The following is a 26291-nucleotide window of genomic DNA, read 5'->3' as shown; positions in this document are numbered from 1 at the left end:
CCTGCAATTACTTCTCCTTTTATATAAATTGGAGAAGCCAAGAAATTGTAGCTAAATATAGATTCCGGTTGTATAAGAACAAGGAACCATGGTTAATGATTTCTGAAAAAGAGTAGCTTGTTTGGAAGCTATACATCATAGCTTTGGACATTATAGCTTTGGATATTATTACTACAACCTCCTGGATTTGTTACTTTCTCATGAGAACCGTGAAGCATAGAAGCTATGTATTAGCATTTAAAGAGCACACATATCTTTGCTTATTAAGTCAGGATTTAATCAATTATGACTAATAGGTTCAGCCATGCTTTACACTTTCCTAATTATAATTTGAAAGGGATATATCTAATACTAATGCATCTAAATCCTTACTGCTTCTATTTTTTTTTGCTACAGTTTGCTAAAGAAGCCGTAGTGGTCTGATTAGAGATAATACAAAGCCATAATGGGGGTAGATTATCACACCAAACCAAAAGATGAAATCAGCCACTTTGTGGCTTAGTGTCATGGCAACCATGAGCAAAAACCCAGTGTGGCATAGCAGGGAGCTGGTCTGGTGAGGGAACCCCAGTTCAAACATCGGCTCAGCTTTGACAATCTTTGTGTGATCTTGTACCTATTTAACAGTAACAGAGTTGGAAGGGACCTTGGAGGTCACGCAGGAGACCTGTACTAGGGATTCGAACCGCCGACCTGCCAACCTTTCTGATCGACAAACTCAGTGTCTTACCCACTATGAACTTGAGGTTGTCTGATGGGTAATTGCAGTAAGTAATGGTAAGACTGGGGGTCTTGGAGCATATAACTCAAGTTCTTGAAGGAAATGCACAATACACAGTTACCATAGCAAGCCAGAATTAATTAGCACTGAAAATAATAAAACTATTAAGCACTGAAGGAATTCATGTTAGAAAGAAAAGGAGGGGAAATACACAATCCACACATTTGCTGAGCTATAATTAAAACCAGTGTTTCTCACTATGTCAGTTCTAAAGGAAACCAGCCCCTTCCAAAGGACAGATACTGCAGCTGAAGCTCAGATACTTGGCCACCAAATGAGAAGAGGAGACTCACTAGAAAAGACCCTGATGGTGTTGGGAAAGATGGACAGCAAAAGGAGAAAAGGACTGCAGAGGATGAAATGATTAGATAGCGTCAACGGAGTGGGCATACCTTTGGGCAGATTAGAATAGAATAGAATAACAGAGGTGGAAGGGACTATGGAGGTCTTCTAGTCCAACCCCCTGCTCAGGCAGGAAGCCCTGTACCATTTCAGACAAATAGTTGTCCAATCTCTTCTTAAAAACTTTCAGTGTTGGAGCATTCACAACTTCTGGAGGCAAGTCGTTCCACTAATTCATTGTTCTAACTGCCAGGAAATTTCTCCTTAGTTCTAAGTTGCTTCTGTCCTTGATTAGTTTCCACCCATTGCTTCTTGTCCTGCCCTCAGGTGCTTTGGAGAATAGCTTGACTCCCTCTTCTTTGTGGCAACCCCTGAAATATTAGAACACTGCTATCATGTCATCCCTAATCTTTCTTTTCATTAAACTAGACATATCCAATTCCAGCAACCATTCTTTATACGTTTTAGCCTCCATTTATATGTTTTAGCCTCCCATAGATTCAGGGAGAGAGTAGAAGACCGGAGGGTGGGGTGGGGATTCTATGGTCCATGGGGTCATGAAGAGCCAGATACGACTTAGTGACTGTTTACTATATCATTTACCTAGTGTGATGGCTGTGATCTAATGCTACAAGCTTCCCTAAAGTAGAGGTAGGTAAGGCAGCACCTGCAGGAATCTGGGTGCCCAAATGCTCCTTTTGATTTTTAATGAAGCATATTTGAAAGCAAAGTATCAGCCACTGGCATTGTAGTTTTGTGCAGGGGTATCTTCAGGATCAGTAAGGGCCCCATTGAAATGGTGACAATCTCTAGGAGGCTGTTTTGCCTTCTGGTTGTCTCATTACTGGCCATGCCTCCCTGGCAATCTTCTTGTGAGTCAACCACTTTGTGAGTACCCCACTGTAGGCGATGACCAGGCTGATCCCAACGGAAGGGTCAAACATGTCATCAGTCATGAGTCCCTTCTCAACCACAAGAGATCTAAGTCCAGCCCACCGTGAATTGCTTATCTACCACCAAAGTGCTTTGACTGTTAGTAGTTCAGATTCTTACAGAGAGCTTAAGCTTACAACAAATCTTTATCCCCATTTGAACTGCCTGGATTTCCTGATTTCCCTGGTGCTTGACACCCATCACATCCTTCAAAGGTGCTTCTGGCCTGAAAGCTTTCTCCCTCTGGATGCTTTTAGATGAGCTGTTCACAGCATTGCTGTTTTTTTTTAAAAAAGTACTATGAAACTATTGCATCCATCAACCATAATGGATGTTGTTTTGTAAACACAACTTTGAAGATGGAAAGGGGAGAGGGAGAAGAGGGCTACAAATGGAAGCTGTGGTTGATTTGACGCTTCTGTAAGATGGTCAAAGTGGACATTGGAAGCTTTAACTGGAAGCAAAAGAGGTCTTGGGTGATCAGGGTTTGTATAGCTATGGTATGCGTATGGATAATGGTATACGTTTGTCTGTCTCCCACTTCCATAATTGGAAGCTCTGCTTTCCCCTTTTTTTAAATGCTTTGAGTCAGAAGTTTCTGATGGTCACAAAAAAGGGATCCAGGCCCCGCTTCAGAGACTTTGGAGCCAGAGGCTGGTTACCTATACATGTCATAGGTGACATATCATGCCATTTATATTGACACATGGAGGTCTCCGGAGCCTCCAAAAATCGTGAGAGCTCTTGCTCAATTTCTGGAAGCTCTAGAGGTCCCACGAGAGCAGAGCTCTCTCATGTGTTAGATTATTGCAACGCGCTCTTCATGGGGCTACCCTTGAAAAGTGTTTGGAGACTACAGTTGGTCCAGAAGGCAGCCGCGCGAGCTGTCGTGGGTGCACCTAGGTACACCCACATTACACCAATTCTCCGCGAACTGCACTGGCTCCCTATTGGTCTCCGGGCACAATTCAAGGTGTTGGTTATTACCTTTAAAGCCCTACATGGCTCAGGGCCAGACTATTTTCGATATCACCTTCTACCGCATAACTCCCAACAACCGGTAAGATCCTACAGAGTTGGCCTCCTCCAGGTCCCGTCAGCTAAACAATGCTGGCTGGCAGGCCCATGGGGGAGGGCCTTCTCTGTGGCTGCCCCAGCTCTCGGGAACCAGTTACCTCCTGAGATCCGGACCATCCCCACCCTATTGGCCTTCCGAAAAGCGGTGAAGACCTGGCTTTTCTGACAGGCCTGGGGCCGTTGATCTCGCTGTTGCGATCCGGCGAGATCCGGCCATGAATGGTGTGAATGGGTTTTAATTGTTTTTAATGTTTTAATTTTTAATGTTTTTATATATGGTTTTTAAATGCATTGTAAGCCGCCTTGAGTCTTAGGAGGAAGGCGGCATACAAGTTGAACAAATAAATAAATAAATAAATAAATAAATAAATAAATAAATAAATAAATAAATAAATACAAGTTGAACAAATAAATGTGACTTTCAGTGGTCTGGAGACGCATCTCTGGACTTCTGGAAGTCTTGTGGGGGCCTCTCAGGTGCCTGGAAATTGTGCAAACATTCCAGTGGTGGAATTCAATTTTTTTTACTACTGGTTCTGAGGGCGTGGCTTGTTGGGCGTGGTGTGACTTGTTGGGCGTGGCATGGGAAGGATACTGCAAAATCCCCACTCTGGGGCCAGCGAGAGTTGGTATTTGCTGGTTCTCCAAACTACTCAAAATTTCTGCTACCGGTTCTCCATAACCTGTGAGAACCTGCTGAATAATACCCCTGGAACATTCTCATGTGACTTCCAGAGGACCCGTGAGACTTCCATAGGTCTAGAGAAGAGGTCCAGAGAGGTTTCTTTTGTCCAGAGGATGTGTGTGTATATGTATGACACATCAGTAAAGTCAAGGTAGGCATTTTCTGCATTTTTGACATGCCAAGCCTAGAAGGTTTGCCATCACTGCACTGCCAGAATGAACTGTTATAAGCAGCGATGGCAGGAACAAGAACCTGAATAATTAAGCCATTCATTTAGTGACCATTCAAACTTACAATAGCATTGGGAAAAGTGACTTACGCTCATTTTTCACACTTTTGCAACCGTTGCGGTGTCCCCGTGGTCACGTGATCAAAATTAGGACACTTGGCAATTGGCAAGTATTTATGACGGTTGCAGTGTCCCGGGGTCATGTGATCACTTTTTGTGACCTTCTGACGAGCAAAGTCAGTGGGGAAGCCAGATTCACGTCACAACCATGTGACCAACTTAAACAAGGGCAAGGATCCCCTTAACCACTGTGGCAAGAAATGTCGTAAAATGGGGCAAAAACCAGTGGTGAAATCTAAAATTTGTTACTACTGGTTCTGTGGGCGTGGCTTGGTGGGAGGGGTAATGTGACTGGGTGGGCGTGGCCATTTTTTTTTTTTTTACTTTTAAAAGCATTTTTTCTACAACCTTTTCAGCAAAGAGGTTGTAAAAAAATGCTTTCAAAAGGCTCTGACGATCCCAGCTGAGTTGCCTGATCGGCAGAGGTTTTTTTTAAAAAGCCTCTGCCGATCAGGCAACTCAGCTTGGATCGTCAAGAGGCATTTAAAAGAAAAAAAAAGGGGTTTTTTTCTTTTAAATGCCTTTGAAGATCCCAGCTGAGCCCACACGATCATCAGAGGCTTTTTTTTTTTACTTTTAAAAGCATTTTTTGGCCGAAGAGGTTGTAGAAAAAATGCTTTTAAAAGTAAAAAAAAGCCTCTGATGATTGTGCGGCTCAGCTGGGCATGGGCAAGAATTTTTGCTACCGGTTTTCCGAACCACCTGCCTCCATCGCTATCGGATCGGGCGATCCAGTCTGAACCGGGAGCATTTCACCCCTGGGCAAAACTCACTTAACAAATGTCTTGCTTAGCAGTGGAAATTTTGGGCTCAATTGTGGTCATAAGTCGAGGACTACCTGACATCAAACCGTTGTGCTTAGAGGAGAGTAAGGCTGATATGGCTGTCATTAAGGGCCTTTGCCTGGATAGATTTCCTGATGAGCAATTTTTATATGGCTGTTGGCAAGGGAGGAAGCTGCGAGCAGGAAGCGCTGTGTTCCTTTGTGGTTGCGTGTGGGTGCTGCTGCACATCTTCCTCCACAGTTAACTAAGTAATGTTTTGTTTCCTAGGAGAGTTTGCTTGGCTGCTTGATGTTTTGTTCCTTACTGGAGAATTACTGCCGTCGCCAGATTGCTTGGGGTGCTCAAAGCGTGGAGGCTTCGTTGTGATAAAAAAAAATGCAAATTCTTAAGCAGCTAAGTGTAACAAAGAGGTGATGGTGGGGTCTCCTTGCCCCCTTATCTAACCCTTGCAGCTTAGTAGAGAAGCTTCTAAGGATTCAGCATGATAGTTCACCTGTGGTATATACTTGGCTGCCTCGTCCTGCTTGTCAGGATGCTCTCATATGTTCCTCTGGGAATGAGCTATTCGTTCTTCAGCACTTAGACCTCCTGGAAGCTCCTGCCAAATAGGAAGAGGACCTCTTCCATTTGGCAAATGATAGTAGCCCTTTGGGGCTCTTTGCAACAGATGCTTCTTTTTTTTGGTAGGGGAGAGGAAAGCCTGTTCAATATGCTTCTTAGATGGATTGAACTATGACTCCAACCATCCCTTGCTAGTAATCCAAGACATTTGGAAGATACTTGATGAAGAAGGCTACCCAAAGCATTGTAAAACTGCCTATCCTAAAGATTATCAGAACAACAGAATTGGAAGGGACCTTGAAGGTCTTCTAATCCAACTCCCTGCTCAGGCAGGAAACTGATTTCAGATAAATGGTTGTCTGATCTCTTCTTTAAAATTCCCAGTGTTGGAGCACTACTTCTGGAGGCAAGCTGTTCCACTGGTTAATTGTTCTCCCTGTCAGGAAATTTCTCCTTAGTTCTGGGTTGGTTCTGTCCTTGATTAGTTTCCATCCATTGCTTCTTGTTCTACCCTCAGGTGCTTTGGAGGAAAGGTTGACGCCCTCCTTAAATATTTAAACACTGCTTAGTTGTTTAAAATGCTCTTACATTTCCTGACAGGGAGTGCTTGTAATGATAGTGGTGGCTATTATGCCATTTTAATACAATTCAGGTTTGAAATGAGGGGTCCTTGGTGCTCTCTGAACTTGGTTCTTTTCTGGCAGACCTTTCATTACCCAAATTAGGTAACAACATCAGTGCTAGTGACTAGTGACTAGCACTGATGATGTTACCTAGTTTGGATAATGAAAGGTCTGCCAGAAAAGAACCAAGTTCAGAGAGCACCAAGGACCCCTCAATTCAGGCTCTTTTATTTTTCTCTGGTTCCTCTCTCTCCTGATTTGAGTATACACTGATAGTACTTGTTGCAAGATATATGCTTTCACTTAACTAGGTGTCAGCATTCTGATCTGTCGTACTCAATAAATGGAATATTTCAGCAAAGATTAATTGTTTGGGAGTGCAATTTATTTGAGATGACATCGAAACCTGACACTAGGTTCCTATGAAAAGTTACACCCATTCAATCACCCATTGACATTAGCTTGTTGGCTTCAACATTTATTCCCAAGAGAAATGAGGAGATAACAAGCTGGGGAACTATTCTGTTAGTTGCACGGTGGGTGGTTTGACTCTACCCAATGACTAGGTACTCCTCTTAAGCCAGAGGAGAGAAATTCTAATCTCAAGATAAGGTCATAAAGAGGTAAGTGATTGGATTTTGGTGTTAGGCTTCTGCTAGCAGCTAGAGTAGAATCAGTAAGTGGGCATATAATGGTACCAAGAATTTCTAACGCGTTGTAGAATAGCAGAGAAACTATTAGGAAAGAATTCCAAAAATGACTTTGTAGAAGTGGTCCTCCTGACTCTAGGTGCTCATCTCTGTTTCAAAGCCAGCGCTGTCCGAAGACATCTCCGTGATCATGTGGCTGGCATGACTAAATGCCAAAGGCGCACGGAACGCTGTTACCTTCCCACCAAAGGTGGTCCCTATTTTTCTACTTGCATTTTTGACGTGCTTTTGAACTGCTAGGTTGGCAGAAGCTGGGACAAGTAACGGGAGCTCCACCCCGTGATATGGCACTAGGGATTCGAACCGCTGAACTGCCGACCTTTCGCTCAACAAGCTCAGCGTCTTAGCCCTTGAGCCACTGTGTCCCTTAGGTCCTCTACTTATGATCGTTCATTTAATGACCGTTCAAAGTTATAGTGGCAATCAAAAAAAGTGATTTACGACTAGCCCTAGCACTTTTTTTTTTTTTATTTGATTTATATGCCGCCCTTCTCCGGAGACTCAGGGCAGCTTACAATGTGCTCAGCAATAGCCTTCATCCTTTTGTATATTTATACAAAGTCAGCTTATTGCCCCCACAACTGGGTCCTCAATTTACCTACCTTAGAAAGGATGGAAGGCTGAGTCAACCTTGAGCCTTGGCGAGATTCGAACCTGCAGTAATTGCAGGCAGCTGGTCTTAATAACCAGCTTAATAACAGGGTGCCTTAGACGACTGTACTACCAAGGCTCTTAACCATTGCACTTTCCTGGTCACATGATCAGAATTGGCGATGTTGGCAACTGGCTTGCATTGACAATGGTTGCGTATCCTGGGGTCGTGTGATCACCTTTTGTGACTTCCTTAACCGGCTTCTCACAGAAAAAGTCAATAGGGAAGTCAACAGGGAAGGTCACAAGTTGCAGTGACGTGATATCTCCCTTAACAACCAAAGTGCTTAATAAGAAATTTTCTGGTCCTAAAATATGAGTTCTCTTTATACTGTGGTCCATTGAGATTTTTGCATTCTCCCACCCCCTCTTATGTTAAAGACTAGCATCGGTTCTTTTCTGAAGGAAAAAAAACAGCCTCCATCTGTGCCTTGTTTTGGGCCAAATCAGGCTGTTGGCTTCTAACCATGTGAAACCTTGTTGAAATCATCTGCCGGGCTCCTCATGAGTAGTCCAGATTAGAGAAAACACAGACGCAGGTGTTTCTCGGGATGAGAGAGCAAAGAACAAAACCCTGCCATCTCTTTTATTAGTAATCAAAATACAGCGTCATCAAAAGGCGTTATTATGGCTACACATCTCATATTACATGCATGAAGAAGAAAAGCATCCATATATTCTCCATATAGGTTTCACATTCTACAAATTACAGTAAATCACGTGAATTCTAGGAAAGCGATACTTAAGGTAAAAACAAAACTTAACTCTGCTATGTTATCATATTTGGCTTTGTTCCCAGCATCCCATCACCTGCCAACTGAGAGGCCCCGTTACCAGAGATCTACCTCAGTTGTCAGGAATGTTAGTTCAAAGGGATTGCTACACAGTTTCTGTTCTTCAATATTATGAACAAAGAGAGAATGAATAGGGCCCTTCAGTGATCATCTATCTGAACCCGCTTTTCATAGTCAGATTATTTCGGTGCTAAGCTCCATACACGTGTCCAACCAGCTAGACTGGTCTACACATATACTGTGGCCACCTGATTCCCACAAACCTGGCTCTCACATTTGGGGAAGTAGATGTCTGAGTGAACTGGAAGAAAATTAGAAATGAACAAGAAGAATTCTTCCTTGCAGGACTGGGCAGGAACTTCATGAATCGAGTTGGAGTAAAATAAAGGTAAAAGTTCACCAATAGCAAGAACATCTATTAGGAACAGTGAGTGCTCTTTGAAAGGCTGTTATTCTTACATGGCAATTATATTCCCCAAATGGCTCCTTCTTGAAAATAGGGATCATCCATCTCTATGTGGACCAAGGCAGGCTTTGGGTAACATAAAACTGGGAATTTCATAGTGGTCAATGGATGGACCAGTGAACTCTCCTCAAAGCTAAGATTTTCTATTTTTTCCAGGTTGATGTATACTTAGAAGATAGTATGTGCTTTTTAGCTTCATGTGTGAGTCCTGTCTACATCTCCACTTCTTTTTATCACCTGACTTGGGATGTCCTCTGTTGGATGCTAGGGATGCGGTGGCTAAGATGCTGAGCTTGTCGATTGAAAGGTCGGCAGTTCAGCGGTTCGAATGCCGCATAACGGGGTGAGCTCTCATTACTTGTCCCAGCTTCTGCCAACCTAGTAGTTCGAAAGCACGTACAAAGTGCAAGTAGAAAAATAGGGAAACCTTTGGTGGGAAGGTAAAAGCGTTCCGTGTGCCTTTGGTGTTTAATCATGCCAGCCACATGACCACGGAGACGTCTTTGGACAGCGCTGGCTCTTCAGCGTAGAAACTGAGATGAGCACCGCACCCTAGAGTCAGGAACAACTAGCACATGTGCGAGGGGAACCTTTACCTTTACCTTGACTCTTGGGTGCTCCCTTTGCACAACAGCTGTTTTAAAGGACTACCATAGATCCTACTTCTAACCCCAGCTATTTTTGGATTTTTTTTTAAATAAACGGATCCTGGCTGGCTGAAGTAACCTGCTAAAATCCCTTCCCACCATACTTTCAGTCCCACCATAAAAACACTACAGCTATCTTCTACTAAGTCAGATTCACTGGCCTACTCAACTCATTCTTTTCAGTCTTTCCAGAAATAACATGCTGGCTAGGAATGATAGAAGTTGTAGTCCATCTCATCAGGAGGATTACATCATCTTGTTTAGCAGTGGTTTTCCGGGATTTTTAAACATGGTACACATGAGATTGCTGGGAATCATTGCTGGGAATCCTTGTGAGGCAGCTGAAAAGGGTGTTTTCTCCTCATCTTGGAGTCCTCTGTCCTTCCCAGGCACACACTTGGAAATCTTGTATGTGTATTTCAATAAAACTGGGTTGAGGCAGCTGCATTAGTTATCCGCCCTTTGGGGAGAACTTTTAGATTCTCTGAAACTAAGAAGACAAGTTTTGTTGAAACACTTTTTCTCTGCAACTGCTTTACTAACATCTGTTCTTCCTCTAGGTGATTCTTGCTTAAAGCTTTATAATATTTTTTGTTTGTTTGTTTGTTTGTTTGTTTGTTTGTTTGTTTGTTTGTTTGTTTGTTTAAAACCTTTAGCCGCCCATCCTCCAACCAACCCTGAACACTCCCAAGAATATGTCCATTAGGAAACTTACTTTACCCCGCCCCAAGTGTCTTATCATCTATGAGATGGACAGACTTAAATCTGTCTTTTATAGAGTGACCGTCAATGATTGAGGCTGCAGAAACCAGTAAGACCACTAGATAATAACAACAACTGGGAGTTGGAGTTTTCTGTTCTTCTTTGTTCCCTTCTTAAGGTTGTCCAGATTTTTGTGGTGAGTGGTCTTTGGTGTTCTCTGAGCTTGGTTGTTGTCTTACAGATGTTCCATTACCCAAACTAGGTAACATCATTAGTGCTAGTAGGGAGTGGGGTTTGCCCTGTTAGTGTTGGTGTAGGAGTGGCCTTGGGTTCTTTGATGGGCCTGTTTACTACTAGTTTATTTAGCAAATTGGGGTATTGTTGACTTCTTGATTGTTGATCTGAGGTAAATCTTGGTGTTAATCTCTCTTCATCTGGGTTTTGACTGTTGGTGGGGGGTTGTTTTGGTCTTTTTATTCCTTTTTTGGCTTGTTGATTGTCTCTTTTGAATGGTATGTTGTTGCTGTTGATGTCTACGTGCTTATTGATGGCCGATTTGTCAGAGTGCCAGGCTTCCTGGAATTCTCTAGAATGTTTTGGACTTGTCTTGGTTTAGGATGGTCACAGTTTTTCAGCTGAAACTATGGTTAAGTCTGTCCATCTGTTGTAAAATTTTGAAGGTCTGGGTAAGCCTGACCTTCAAATTGAAAAGATTATGATAAGAGTAGCCTGTAACAAGGAAAATCACCTACAATAGAACGGCTTTCTCAAACATTGGCCAAAACTGACATCACCCAATGGCCCAGCATGTTGAAATTCTCTTGTGCTGTGCCGTGCCAAGTACATTCAAGGGACGGGATTGCTCATTAGGTGAAGGAAATAACAGAATGAAACCCCAGTTAGATTTGGAAATCATACCAAAGTAATGTTAGCTCTGTTTTCCAGATAAAAAAAGTCCTCTGCTTAATGTTTGAGTTGCACAGAGGAATGACTCAGACATTTGGGCAGTTTCAGGTTTGTGTTTCTGAAAACCTGAAATATAAAATCGACACTGCTGATTCTACTCCTTCAGTGAGATATTCCCAACTACTTTGCATCCTTGTCTCCGCCTAAATATTTGAAAAATGGCCACCAAAAGGTGTTGCTTCTCCCTCTCTCAAAGCAAAGAAACAAACATAGGACAACAAGGGAAAATAGGTTGGACCACTTAAGGACTTTAGCCCAACCTCAGAATTTTGCACTTGATTGTCCCAAAGGGGCTTTTTCAAATGGCAACGGGACTGTCTTTGTTTTTTCTTGAAAACGTTTTCCTTCAAGAAAAGCAAGAAAATCGAGTTACCTTTTGGGAAAAAAAGCACTTTTGGGACCACCAAGGCCTGGATGACTGAGCACCTCCATAGATAATTGTACTTGACTCCATCATTTGTAAAGAGAGCCTCTTGTCTGAAACTACTGCAGTGCTTAGGGAAAAGGGGGGGGGCTCATTCCCTCTTCCCCACCCTGCAAAATTCTACTTCGTTGGAAACAAAACATCTGGGAAAACCTGTTGTTGTTTACTCCCCGCAAAGATTCTTCTAGAACAGTGATGGCTAACCTCTTCCAGTCTGAATGCCTAAAGCGCATCCAAAGTGCATCTGAATCCCCAAAATGCAATGCGCGTGCAGCTCCTGCATGCGTCCTATCCCGCGCCAACCCCCACATGCATGCATGCGCGCGCCCCCGCACACGTCCCACCCCTGCACATGCGTGGCAGAGATTCGAAGACCAGCTGCCTGGTGGGAGGCACACATGCATGTGCAGCAGAGCTGAACTGGGGGCGACTGCTCGCGTGCCATCAGAGAGGGCTCTGCGTGCCACAGGTTCACCATCACAGTTCTAGAAAAATTGGGATTTTCCATCTTCATTAAACGAACAAAGTAACCAACCATCCTATGGAAGGAATCTTCAAAGCCACAAATGGAGAAGGATCCTTTAACAGAAAAAGGGACTTTGAGTTGGAAGGGACTTTGGAGGTCTTCTAGTCCAACCCCCTGCTCAGGTCCTATACCATTTCAGACAAATGGTTGTCCAATCTCTTCTTAAAAACCTCCAGTGTTGGAGCATTCACAACTTTTGGAGGCAAGTCATTCCACTGATTAATTGTTCTCATTGTCAGGAAATTTTTCCTTAGTTCTAGGTTGCTTCTCTCCTTGATTACTTTCCATCCATTGTTTCTTGTCTTTCCTTCAGGTGCTTTGGAGAACAGGTTGACTCCCTCTTCTTTGTGGCAGCCCATCTCATATCTCATTTTGTCTGAAGTGGTGTAGGGTTTCCTGCCTAGGCATGGGGTTGGACTAGAAGACCTCCAAGGTCCCTTCCAACTTTGTTATTCTATTCTATTCTAAATATTGGAACACTGCTATCATGTCACCCCTGGTCCTTTTCATTAAACTAGACATACCCAATTCCTGCAATCGTTTTTACGTTTTAGCCTTCAATTCCCTAATCATCTCTGTTGCTCTTCAAAATAGAAACTTGAGCATGGAAAACTCAAAAGCAGATGGGAGTGAGGCAATAGGGTGGGGTCTCCTCTGCTGCCTGAATCTTGGCAGAACGAAAGGCACATTCTGGGACACCTGTGACACCCCCTTCCCAAATTCCGTTCAACACAGACTGAATGAAGTATTTTGGACAGATGCTTGATGTTTTGCATTGCCCATATTTGGGAAGGTTTATTCTTGGTTTCTAGGGGGAATGAAAATTCATGAAATGGAGTTTTTTTCCAGTTCCTCCCCGTTCCAAATTCATTTTCACTATTAATAATTACTTTAGGTCCCTTTGGAATTATTAGCAATGTGTATACTGCTTAGATCCATGCTTAGCTCCTATCCTAGAGGAAAAATTTTATCCCTAGGATTCATAAATGAAGAATTTTTTTAAAAAATGAAAGAAAGCCTGTTTAAACATGAGAGCTTCTGTTTGGAAGAAATCAAGGATTTTATTAAGACACTTGAAATTAGTAGTTTTAGTATGTTGACTTTTCCAGAGTGTCTTGTAAAATAACTACTGCTGAAAGGGTTAGTGTAACGTTATGTATCTGGAAGGCTATATTAGGTCCTTTCTTTGTATATGCGAGTCTCCATAGAGTTTCCCAATTTCAAATTATTCACAAAGAAGGACATTATAGAAACTGCACGGATATTTTACTATAATAAGAATATAATAATGGATGTGGTTGGGGAGAGAGATGTATGGTTTTTTCACCTTAGGGGAAAAGTAGCTCTGTTTAATAGTACATTTAACCTGTTTAACAGAAACAATTAGCTTTCGGAATCACAAAATAGATAAAATCATAAAGCCAAATGGCGCGATGGCATAACTTTCTAAGTCAGTGTTTCTCATCCCATGACTACTTGAAGATGAGTGGACTTCATCTCTCAAAATCCCTCAGCCAGCCAGGTTGAGAAGCACCGCTCTAAGCCATAAAAATAATCTCAAATTAAAACTGAACAAGTTTAGTTTATCATGTCGATGCAAATCAGATCAGTTGGCCTGTGTCAAGGCAACCATTGTGTATTTTTACTGGTCCTGCTCAAGTTTCTGCCTAAGCAACAGACGGGACAAAGGAGAAGGTGAGATTGATTTGGAAATGCTTGCTTCCTTGCTTGGAACGTATGCGTTCAGTTCAACAGACAGAAATCATAAGGAGTTGAAATCGTGTCCTCCCACAAAGGTTTTGGAGAAGCTGGCCAGAAAAGGACCCAATGACCCTGCAGAGCTCTGATAAGCAACACAGAGGCTTTTTCCTCCCAGAATTTCATGCAAGAACAGGTAAGGGAGGTATTTTGTCTCTTAGTCTGATTGGTGCCCATGCTGCTAAAGTGAGGCGAACAGTGGGGGATAGATATGCTTGCAGCATCTCTGAGGTCTTTCAGCTTTCATTCGTAACGGAGGAAGAACGGACATCTGAGGACATCGCGTATTTAAGACTGTATTTGTAAAGCCAGTCTCACCTTTTCAGCCATACTTCTGATTAGGTATAAATAGAGGTGGGAACCATTTACTCTGTTTTCCCCAGCTGTAGCCATGTCTGCTCTCTTCCTTCATGTCAGACTTTGGTTGAAATGAGACCATCCTCATCCTTGAGTAGTTGTGAAGATGATTTGACCTCTGATGTTAACATCTCACAGGGTTGAGATGATGCTATCTTACTGTGTATAATACCTGAAAAATTACCAGCACCCAGGAACCAGTATATCTGCCTGCAGATTTTTCCATGCCTCTTCTTCTCTCCCAAGCCTCTAAGTGAGGCTTAAATTTCAACAGTGGTGATGTATGTGTTTGCTGATATCTCCTTCTGCTTCTGTCGATCTGCTAGTTCACAAACCAGCTTCTTATTGACTTCATCCCCATTTTGTCCTTGCCCTTCTATTGGTCTCTCCAGGCTTAGGCCTCGGGGCTTTGGGTTCTCGGTGGACAGCCTCTGTAGCGTCTCTAATCCAATTGGCCACAAGCTGTTGGTACTTAGAAAATCACCATTACTCCTCGGGAAACGCTTGTTAAGCTGTTTTTTCTTGTTGTAGGACAGTTTGCTTGCCATGACAACGATGACCAAGAGCAGGACCACACAAATGAATGCAAGCACCCCGATTATGATCAGGCAAATCAGCGTTTGTTGTTTGTAATTTTCTTCACAGGGTTTGGTTTTAGTTGGATCCATCCCAAGAGTTGAGAGTTCAGGAGATGTACTAGTGAGAGCAGAGGAAGAAGGCTGCCCTTCTGTTGGAAGTGTTGAAGATAACTGTAGGGCTGTAGTGGTGGGTGTCTCTGTTAGTTGTTTGGATCTAACAGTGGCAATAGATTCGGAAGTGGAAGTCTGTGTTGTGTAAGTGGCTGTCTCCTCTGACTCCAGTGTCATAAGAATAGAATTTGATTTTGGGTATGTTGGAGGCTGAGAAGTAGGAACAGAAGGATAAACAATTGTCGTCAAATCCGCCGTCACTCTTGCTTGCGAGCAGGATGGAAGGATGATCCCCAGAAGGAATCCTAAGGCCATGTGATCAAACAGCCTCATGTTTATGAGAGATCTATCACCTGCAAAAAGACAATATGATAGAATTGGGTTTAGCTTTATAACAATTTTGGCTTTAGTTCTTTGACCAATTTTCTGAAGATAACCTTTAACTATAAGCATGTATAAATCACATAGTAGCCTGCGGTATGTTTAATTTACATGTTTATGGAGAAAATTAAAAGGTAGAGGACGGCTGTCTAGAATGGATTGAAGTTCATCCTGATTTTAGGCTGAGAAACAGTGATTTTCAGCAGTCAGCAAGACTTCCCCAAGCTTAATACAGTCTTCTTGACCTTGACAATTCAGAATTGAAAGAACATTTCTGTATGTTTTGAGGCTAAGGAAGACATGCAAATAGCACAAGATGTAAGATTGATCGTACATAATTCAAATTTTAGCTTTCAGTCATTGCAGATATTTGGGGGGAAAGTGGATGGAGATTGTGTCTTAGGTTTTGATAAAATTGGAATGAATGTCATGACTGTTTCCCCCTATGCATTAAAAATGTTTCTACAGAAGATCATTCCTAAAGACCAAAGAAGATGAATTAAAGTGCTCACCCTATAGAATAAAAAAATATTATTCTTTTATTCTATAGGGTGAGCACTTTAATTCATCTTCTTGGAGTTGGAAGGGACCTTAGACGTGTTCTAGTCCAACCCTCTGATCAAGCAGGAAACCCTGTACGACAAATGGTTGTCCAGTCTCTTCTTAAAAACTTCCAATGTTGGAGCACCCACAACTTCTGGTGGCAAGTGGTTCCACTGGTTAATTATTCTCACTGGTATCATTTCTCCTTAGTTCTAGGTTGGATCTGTCCTTGATTAATTTTCATCCATTGCTTCTTATCATGCCTTCAGGTGCTTTGGAGAATAGGTTGACCCCCTTTTCTTTGTGGCAGCCCCTTAGATATTGGAACACTGCTTTCATGTCACCCCTAGTCCTTCTTTTCACTTAGAGTAGACAGACCCAGTTCCTGCCACTGTTCTTTATATGTTTTAGCCTCCGGTCCCCTAATCATCTTTGTCGCTCTTCTCTTTGTTGCTATATTATGTTGGTCTCTCTGTGTGTGATTTGAGACCTTTTTTCAATCCTTCTGATTGAAATTCTGGGCAAATGCCAGAAGTCTCATATTATTACAGGTTGGGCTCTGAGAAGACTTGCTACTTTTACCTCCCTACCCCACCTAAAATCCCATCCCGTTTGTATATCACAAGGAGGAGCAGAATAATACCGTGTACTAAATCGGTATACATTTGCCACTTGAGTTAACACCAATTTTGGGTGGCTGGTTTACCCCCACCCCCCCCCCCAACACTGAGCTGCAAAGATGTTGGATCATTAACATTGTACTGGGAGCATCTGCAGATGTCTAACCTTACCATGCCTTGATTATTACAGAGCTGTCTGTGTATAGTACTGCCACTGCCAGCACAAAGCTCCCACTGTTAATTGTGGTGCTTGATAGTAGAGTTCAGAATTTCACCCTAAGCAGACAAAAGCCAAGGCAGAACCCCTCATCCACCGAAGCTCACTCTGACTGCATGTCTGTTTGGTTGAGAAAATGTTTTGTTGGGTTTGCCCTAGTTACTTTGACGGGTTCCTGATAGCTTTCCAATTTCCAAGCATTTTTCTCTGTCTCTCCCTCTCTCTTTTCCTGTGTTAATAACCTTTAAGATACAATTAGGAGCATGCCCTGTTTTCTTTTTTCCACCAGCTTCCTGCATTGAGTCTAAGCCAATCTCAGTAGGAGACCTTTGTTTCTTTTGTACTGGAAGCTGTGGTACAGAGCAAGTTGAAAGATATAGAAGGAAACATAACAGAATACAGAACAACAGAGTTGGAAGGGACCTGGGAGGTCTTCTAGTCCAACCCCCTGCTGAAGCAGGAGACCCCATAACATTCCAGACAAATGGTTGACTAATCTCTTCTTAAAAACCTCCAGTGATGGAGCACCAAAAACTTCTGGAGGCAAGCCGTCCCACTGATTAATTATTCTCACTGTCATGAAATTTCTTCTTAGTTCTAGGTTGCTTCTCTCCTTGATTAGCTTCCACCCATTGCTTCTTATCCTGCCTTCTGGTGCTTTGGAAAGTAGGTTGACCCTCTCTTGTTTGTGGCAGCCCCCCCCCCCGAATATTGGAACACTGCTCCAATGTCAAAAGTAACACAGACTTACCTGAAATTGACGTCAGCAGAAAGTATTGTTGTGCAAATCGGTGATAATCTAACCCAGAGATATTTTTCTCTGTCTTACCGTGGCACTGCCTAGATGTTGGGAGTTGTTTTTATATATTAAAAGTGAACGTGCATCTGAAACATGGGGTTTAGTTCTCCATTTAGAAAACTAAACCACAAAGATGACACATTTCCTTTCCGCTGTAAGCACAATATGTATGCTGTGTTAGAGGAAAAAAAGGAAGGTGTGGAGGAGGAACCATCGCCATTCTGCCCAAATTTGCTGTCAAGATTGCTGAATAAAGCACAAAAACATCTCGGGGCGTGTGTCAAAGGCCTTTCTTTTGCTCAGTTTTAGTTGTGTTTGCTTAGCACCAGATCTCTTTCTCGCTTGCTGTTCAGATTCTCAGCAGTTGAATAGATTGAGGTGGCTGTCCCTATAACATGCTATAGTTTAGGGGTATTTGCAGGATCACCTCCTACCGGCCTCCCACCGCCCAGTGCGCTCACATAGGGCTGCCCTCCTCCGGGTCCCCTCGGCTAGACAGTATCAGCTGGCGGTCCCCAGGATGAGGGCGTTCTCTGTGGTCGCACCGACCCTCTGGAATGGGTTGCCCACCGAGCTCCAGACGGCCCCTGACCTCCGCACCTTCCACGCCGACCTAAAGACATGGCTTTTTCACCAACTTCCCTGATCTGTTGTGGATTTTAACTTGGGGATTGGGGATTTTAAATTGGTTTTAATATTATTTAACTCTTATTTATTGTCGGGTTGTTTTATTGTTGTGAGCCGCCCCAAGTCCTGCGGGAGAAGGGTGGCATATAAATCTGACTAAAATAAATAAAAATAAATTAAATAAATTAAATATACATTTCACTAACTTGAGGCCAAGAAATGTCAGGTTTTGAAGAATTCTGCGTGTCACCTTGTCCTCCTTATGTATTTTGTTTATTTGTTTGTTTTTATCCCGCCTTTATTATTTCTCTAAATAATTCAATACACACAATACTCCTCCTTCCTCCTCCTACTTTCCCCACAACAATAACCCTGTGAGGTGGGTTGAGCTAAGAGAGAGTGCCTGGCCCAAAGTTACCAAACCATCTTTCATGACTTAAAGTGGGACTGATGATTGGCCCCAGGTCACCCAATTGGCTTTCATGTCTAAGGCAGAACTAGAACTCACAGTCTCCCTATTTCTAGGCCATCACCTTAACCACTATACCAAAGTGGCTCTCAATGTTAGTTAATTAGCTTCCTGCCTAAGTAGAATTGATCTACTTGATTGACAGCAGGGCTGTCAATATAATAATTTTAAATTGGGGTATTTTAATTTTTGGGGTTTTAAATCGGCCAAATCTATTTAATTATTTTAATTTTTAATTATTGTTGTGTCTTGTGTTTTTAAATTGGCTGTACACCGCCCTGAGTCCTTCGGGAGAAGGGCGGTATAGAAATAAAATAATAATAATAATAATAATAATAATAATTATTATTATTATTATTATTATTATTATTATTATTATTATTATTATTATCTGGATAAATGGGGGTATTGAATAGGTGGCACCCAGTGCAAGGTAAACCAACAGCATTATATTTAAACCAACAGCTTGTCCAGCTGTTGCATGGAAGGAGAAAAAGAAATGTAGGATCTCGGGGCTGCTCAAATACCATTCTAGATTAAATTGAAAATGGATACAACAAAGGAGTGGGAAAGGAGAGAGGAATGGAGAGAGGGAAGGAGGGGAGAAGAGAGGAAAGGAGAGAGAGGGAAAGGAGAGGAAGAAAAGGGAGGGGAAAGAAGAGTAGGAGTGAGGGTTAGAAAGGGAGGAAGAAGAGAGGAATGGGGAAGGGGAGGGGAAGTAGAAGGGGAGGAGAGGAGAGGAGGAACGAAGAAAGTAGAAAGGGACAGAAGAATGAAGAGAAGGGAAGGAGAAGAGGAAAGTTTGTAGTAAAACAAATGGTAAAAGAGCAGCCCCGAACAAATAAAAATGAAAGTTAAAGGATAAGATGAATGATCGATGATTAATGATGGATAAGAGACTGTACACTTAAATATGCTCATAAGAAATAAAAATTTAAAAAAATTCTTTTTTTAAAAAAAAATGTAGGATCTTTGGGGTAAGTGTTAGAAGTAGCCTCCCTAAGAAAAGACAGGTAGAATATAGGCTAATGATTCAGAATATTGGGTTTTTGTTTTGTTTTGTTTTTATGCCACGTGATTGTAGCTACATTGAGTGGAATTGAATTTTATCAGTACCGTAGTGACCATTTATGGATATTTTGCTCTGGGAAAGAAGAGCAAATACATTAGAAATCACCTACTCTGTTGTGAGTCCGTACAGAACCGAGATTCAAGAATAAAGTCTCCACGTGAGTCATGTTCAACTCCTGACTTCATGAACATCGTCCTGTAATTTTCTTGGCAAAAAATGAGGAAGTGTTTTGTCGTCACCCTCTTCCAAAATGTCTTTGCAATTTCTGGGCTAGCCATCTTGGGATTTCCTGGTGGTTTCCTAACCACGGTCTGTCCAGGTCTCACTCTGTTTCATTTTTGAAACCAGTTACTTAACTGGGGAAAATGAAAGTCTTATTTTGAGTCAGCTTGACTCCTGGTAATTTGATGGACATGGGCCTCTAGTTCTCTTGGCAACAACATGGAACTGGTTTGCCATGTCTCTTGGGATTTTTTTATTTTATTTTTTACTTCCCTAGTCTAGCCTACAGCATTAGTATTTCCAATGGTTTCCCATCTAAGTATTAACCAAACCTAATCCTGCTTAGCCAGGGGCTACCAGCTGGTTGGGCACCGATAATGGTAATTTTACATACAGTGTATATAAACTACGGTATGTTTGTCTGTCTATCTACACACATAGAGAGAGAGACACACACAGACACACACACACACGTTAACTACCTTTGCCTTGTGGGCAAACACAGAGATGGCCCATACATACACAGGCAAATATATCTGCACACACTGAAGATCCTAAATCATAAGATCCTCTGAATAAATACTTTTGAAAGAATCAGGGAAAGATGAGAGTACATTTTTATTAGATGAGCTCTCTGAATCTTGTTAATGATAATAATCTTTCCAAACACATTTCTGATCTTGTGCAGCTGTGGCAGCAAAAGTACATTTAAAAGTGTTACACCCCGGTTGTGATTAGTCAGAAAATAGTAATTTTCTAATCCTAGAACTTTTTTCAGATTCTGAGTGCATTATTTAAACTGTAAGGAAAAAAAAAAAGATTCAGGAGATCCTCAACTATTCCAGTGTTAATGTACTACTTATGCCTCCAGATTTGGAATCCAAATTTGGTTAATATCTGCAAAAATCTGTTGCATTAAATATCTTTAAGATCTTATCTTCCTGCTGAAACAAGAGTGAACTTTTAAAACTAGGTTAGAAGAACTGCTTTAAATGAACTTGTTGATATCCTGAAGGTATCTAAATATTTCTGCCCATCCCCTTCTAATCACTTGGATGCTTTTGGACACATCCAATTAACTAGCACGACACCACATTTCAGCTCCCAGCAAATTAAGCATCTGAATTATTATCTCATTAAATAGCCAGGCTTGTAAGTGAAATGCCAGTAGTTAACTTAATTACAACAGCACTGCTCTTATAAGTGACCTCATTCTCATGTTTAAGCATGGGCGTAATGTGAGAACATTTGCAGACTACACAATTCAAGAGGGATTTCATGTGGAACTCGTTCCGAGAGATAGTTTCCGATTTGTTTGACAATGTCCAATGGGCCCAATTTTTCGATCATTGATGGAGTCATTCTTTTGTTGTTATTTCTCCTGGACGAAGTTTTGTGTTCATCATTGAATTTTGTGGAAAAACTGCATGTGTGTGTCTGTGTGTGTCATCTTTGAAGCCACTTCTGTCATAGAGATTTTCAGATGAACAGTGAAGTGATACGTTGAGATTATAGGATCAATAATTGGGGTGTGGGGTATGGTGACTCAGCAGTTAAGACGCAGGGCTTGTCAGCTGGAAACTCAGCAGCCCAGGTTCGAGACTTGAGTGCCACGCCATGGGGTGAGCTCCCGTCCTCATCCCAATTCCTGCCAACCAACCAGTTCAACAGCATGCGAATGCAAGTAGATAAATAGGTACCACTTTGATGGGAAGATAACAGCACTCCGTGACATAATGCTGGCCACATGACCACAGAAATGTCTTCAGACAGCGTTGGCTCAATGGCCTTGAAACAGAGGTGAATACCCCCTCTCCCATACTCAGCAACCACTAGTAGAGTAAAATATGCAGGGACACCCTTATCTTTTTTTATAGGATCAATAATAATCCTTTCTAATTCGTAGATCTGCATGTTTTAATATTGTTTGAACAGCATTCCCCAAGATGGAGAAGAACGTCGTTCAACAAATGGTCATTTGCTGGGAATTGTGGGGTTGCAGCTCAGTGCATATGGATGGCATGTGCTTCGAGAAAGCTACAATAAAGCATAGAATATATGGATCTTTTGCAATACAACCTATACCTATTCTAGACCTGTCCCACCATAGTGATGCCCTAAGCCAGGGGTGTCAAACTCAAAGTTCACGGGCCGAATCAGGCCTACAGGGTGCTTAGATGTGGCCCACGGGGTCGTCCTGGAAACAGTGAAGGACTGATCTCCAGTGCCTCTGCCAGCGAAAATGGAGCTCAGGAGCCTATTTTCACTGGCAGAGCGCACGGGCCACCACTAGCACCCCGACACGAGTGATGTCGAGCTGGCCACACCCACCCTGACCACGTCCCCCAGCCCCCCTCCAAGTCAAACACAACCCTGATGCAGCCCTCAGTGAAATCAAGTTTGACACCCCTGCCCTAAGCCCTCTTTGGAGGGTTACTCTCAGAATGTCAAATGGCTTTCTCCTGAATAAATCCCGAAGGCCATTTTCCACCTTGCTTTGCAACAGACTGTTTTGGATTGCTTGTTCTTCAAGCATGTTCTTATTACGTATTCCCATCTGTTTAATAAAAGGTTTAAAATCCATGTTTGCAAACGCCTGTCACTGTCTGTCATGTATTTTATTTATTTATTCGTTTAATCAATTTCTATAGCCGCCCATCTCAAGCCAATGGACTCTCTTCAGTTGACCATTTTGCTTTCAAACATACTTTTTAAAAATAAGACAAATAACAAATAAGGTGAGAACACCTTAAGTCATGCTTATTACATGCATTTCCTGGTGGTATCCCCAGAGTTTGCTGAGGAATTCTGGGAGCTAAAGTTTTAAGGTTGACAACATTGCACTAACCAGATCCAAGTTAAGTTAGTAACACAGTTGTTAAGTGAATCTGGCTTCTTCCCTGACTTTGCTTCTCAGAAGGTCGGAAAAGGGGATCACATGACCACGAGACACTGAAACTGTCATAAGTATGAGACAATTGCCAAGCATCTGAATGCTGCAATGGTCGTAAGGGTGAAAAATGGTTACAGTGTCATTGTAACTTGGAACAGTCACTAAATGAGCCGTTGTAAGTTGAGGACTACCTCTATTGCCTGGGGATGTTGGGAATTATATTTAAGCAAATCTAGAAGGTACCAGGTTGGGGAATGCTACTTCTGGAGTATGTAACTTCTTATTGATAGTTATCCTTATTTATAGCCTCCTAGACACTCATAAGAATTTAGTTTTCCAGACAGCTTGGAACATGAATATGTGTATTTTTCAGTACCAGGCATGGAATTATTACTTCTGGGATCAATTGTGCCATATGTATATTTTGGGTTAGATTTTAGTGTATATTATCGTACTATTGTTGTTTTGGTTCTAGCCCAGGCAACCCACAGGCCACATATGGCCCTGGACAGCTAGTAAATGTGACCCCACATGATTCATAAACCTCTAACATTATTATGAGATTTATATACATCGACTACTGTGTATTAGATATTTTATATGTGGCCCAAAACAATTCTCTTCATCGCAGCCCAGGCATGCCAAAAGGATGGACTACTGTGTTGTATCCTGCTTGCCTCTTACAATCACTTGACTAAATTCACCTATAAATTCACAAATAAATAAATCAAGACATTTGATTTCCCTTGTTATTTCTTTTCCGTTGTTACGATCGATTGTATAATTGTGATTTATCTTCCCCCGTCTAGGTTTAAGACCGGCCAAATCAATGGTGATCTGCTGATATATCATGTTTTGCTGACACTGAAGCCTTACTATGCCAAGCCATACGAGATCGTCGTGGACCTCACTCACGCCGGGCCCAGCAACCGTTTCAAAACAGACTTCCTGTCCAAGTGGTTTGTAGTTTTCCCAGGATTCGCTTACGAAAACGTCTCTGCCGTCTTCATCTACAACTGCAACTCGTGGGTGAGGGAATACACCAAGTACCATGAGCGGCTCCTGACGGGCCTGAAAGGCAGCAAGAGGCTCATTTTCATTGACTCGCCTGGGAAATTAGCTGAGCACATAGACCACGACCAGCAGAAACTTCCAGCGGCCACTTTGGCTTTGGAAGAAGACCTGAAGGTTTTCCACAATGCCCTCAAACTGGCCCACAAAGACACCAAAGTTTCCATTAAAGTAAGTTGCATGCTTTTGAACTCCGGTTTACTGTCTGTTTGGCATTTACAGCAGCTTTTCCCCAATCTGGTATCTTGCAGTAAGTGCTTCTCAACCACGGCCACTTTAAGACGAGTGAACTCAAATCCAGGATTAGAATAGAATAGAATAACAGAGAAGGGACCTTGGAGGTCTTCTAGTCCAACCCCCTGCTCAGGCAGGAAACCCTACACCCGCGATGGTGAACCTATGGCACGCGTGCCACAGGTGGCATGCGGAGCCATATCTGTGGGCACGCGGGCTCAGTTGCCGACTTCTGGAAGTCAGGAAATGGACTGTTTCCGGCCTCCGGAGGCCCTCGTGGGGAAGGCCGTTTTCGCCCTCCCCAGGCTCCTAGAAAGGCTCTGGAGCATGGGGAGAGTGAAAAACAGGCCTTCTGGTCCCACCAGAAGTTGGCAAATGGGCCGTTTCCAGCCTTCGGAGGGCCTCCAGGGGGTTTGGGAAGGCTGTTTTCACCCTCCCCAGGCTCTTAGAAAACCTCTGGAGCCTGGGGAAGGTGAAAAATGGGCTCAATTGCGTGCCAAAAGCGGGGTGGGGGGTACAGGGGGGCATGCGCTCATGCGCAGGGGGGCAGGGCACATAGAATTATGAGTGTGGGCATGCGCGCAACACCCCACGCTCCCCACGCTTTTGGCACGCAGTGGCAAAAAGGTTAGCCATCACTGCCCTACACCATTTCAGACAAATGGTTGTCCAATCTCTTCTTAAAAACTTTCGTGTTGGAGCATTTACAACTTCTGGAGGCAAGTTGTTCCACTGATTAATTGTTCTAAGTGTCAGGAAATTTCTCCTTAGTTCTAGGTTGCTTCTCTCCTTGATTAGTTTTCACCCATTGCTTCTTGTCCTGCCCTTGTTGGAGAAGAGGTTGACTCCCTGTTCTTTGTGTCAGCCCCTGAGATATTGGAGCGCTCCTATCATGTCTCCCCTAGTCCTTCTTTTGATCAAACTAGACATACCCAATTCCAGCAATTGTCCTTTATATGTTTTAGCTTCCAGCCCCCTAATCCTCTTTGTTGCTCTTCTCTGCATTCTTTCCAGAGTCTCCACATCTTTTTTACATCGTGGCAATCAGAATTGGATGCAGTATTCCACATGTGGCCTTACCAAAGGCATTATAAAGTGTATTAGCACTTCACAGCCTAGAACTGTGGTTGGCTTTTTTGGCAGCTGCAGCACACTGCTGGCTCATATTTAATCAAGCATAATATATATGAGAGGGGGTGTGAAGGCTCAGTGGTTAAAGACACTGAGCATATCAGCTGGAAAGCCCAGGTTCGAGACCCGAATGCCACACAATGGGGTGAGCTCTAGTTCCTTGCCCGAGCTCCTGCCCACTTAGAAGTTTGAAAGCATGCAAATGTGAGTGGATAAATAGGTACCACTTTGGTGGGAAGGTAACAGCAAACCATGCACTTTTGGCATATACCATACTAGCCACATGGCCACAGAAAATGTCTTCGGACAATGCTGGCTCCCTCAGCCAAGAATCAGAGATGGGCACTTTGCCCTAAAGTTGGACACAACTGGACAGACTTGACCTAATATTATACACAAATTTCTTGCCCACATTTTGCATAACTTTCAGTGGCTGTCACTTTAACTTATTAGGTAGCTGGAGTAAGTCAGATGAAATAGTCATGTATTTTCTACTTGAAAAACGCTGACCCTTAAGAACAGGGATGCCCGGCCACACCCACCCAGTTGGCTGCGATGACCAGGCCACGCCCACCCCAGCCCTCCACGGGCAAATGTGGCCCCGTGATAGGATCGAGTTTTTTTTTTTATTGAAAAGTTTTTACAAACATTTTTGAGCCCCACTTCCCTCCCCATTACCCCTCCCTCCCCTCCCCCTTCCCCCCCCCCCGACTTCCCAGAGCAAAATACAGGGTATTTCATTTAGCAATCTTAATCTAACATATGCTAATTATCTATAAACTCTTTTCATCCCTTTTTCACTTTAACTCCCTATTTACGTAACTAAATAATAACATATCTTCTTAAATCCAAATATTCATTCATATACTATTTGAAACTTTTTAGTCCCATATTTGTTTTGAATATAATCAATCCATCTTCTCCAGTCCACAATATATCTTTCTTGTGATTGTGGTCTTTCAAGTTTGCTGAGATTTTCGCCATTTCTGCTAAGTTCGATACTTTTAATGTCCATTCTTCTATAGTAGGTAAATCTTCTTTCTTCCAATATTACACCACTAACAGTCTTGCTGCCGTTATTAAATTTAACATCAAGTTAGTTTCAATAACAGTACAGTCTGAGATAATACCCAGCAAAAATAACTGTGGGATGAAACTTATCTTTTTCTTAAAAATCTTCTGAATA

General features: G+C 42.5%; 1 protein-coding gene across 1 annotated transcript in view; it reads left to right on the top strand.

Moving 5' to 3' along the window:
- The window catches only part of NF1 (neurofibromin 1), a 246119-nt gene that overhangs the window by 157739 nt on the left and 62089 nt on the right, over positions 1–26291 (top strand). The window contains exon 37 of the mRNA XM_070932037.1: positions 23479–23911. Coding sequence (XP_070788138.1) covers positions 23479–23911 — 433 coding nt within the window. The remainder of the gene's footprint in view (positions 1–23478; positions 23912–26291) is intronic.

Source organism: Pituophis catenifer, unplaced genomic scaffold, assembly GCF_029215685.1.
Source record: "Pituophis catenifer annectens isolate HBS135680 unplaced genomic scaffold, rPitCat1.0.hap2 SCAF_1, whole genome shotgun sequence".
Classification (NCBI taxonomy): domain Eukaryota; kingdom Metazoa; phylum Chordata; class Lepidosauria; order Squamata; family Colubridae; genus Pituophis; species Pituophis catenifer.
This window is presented reverse-complemented; position numbering and strand designations above follow the sequence as displayed.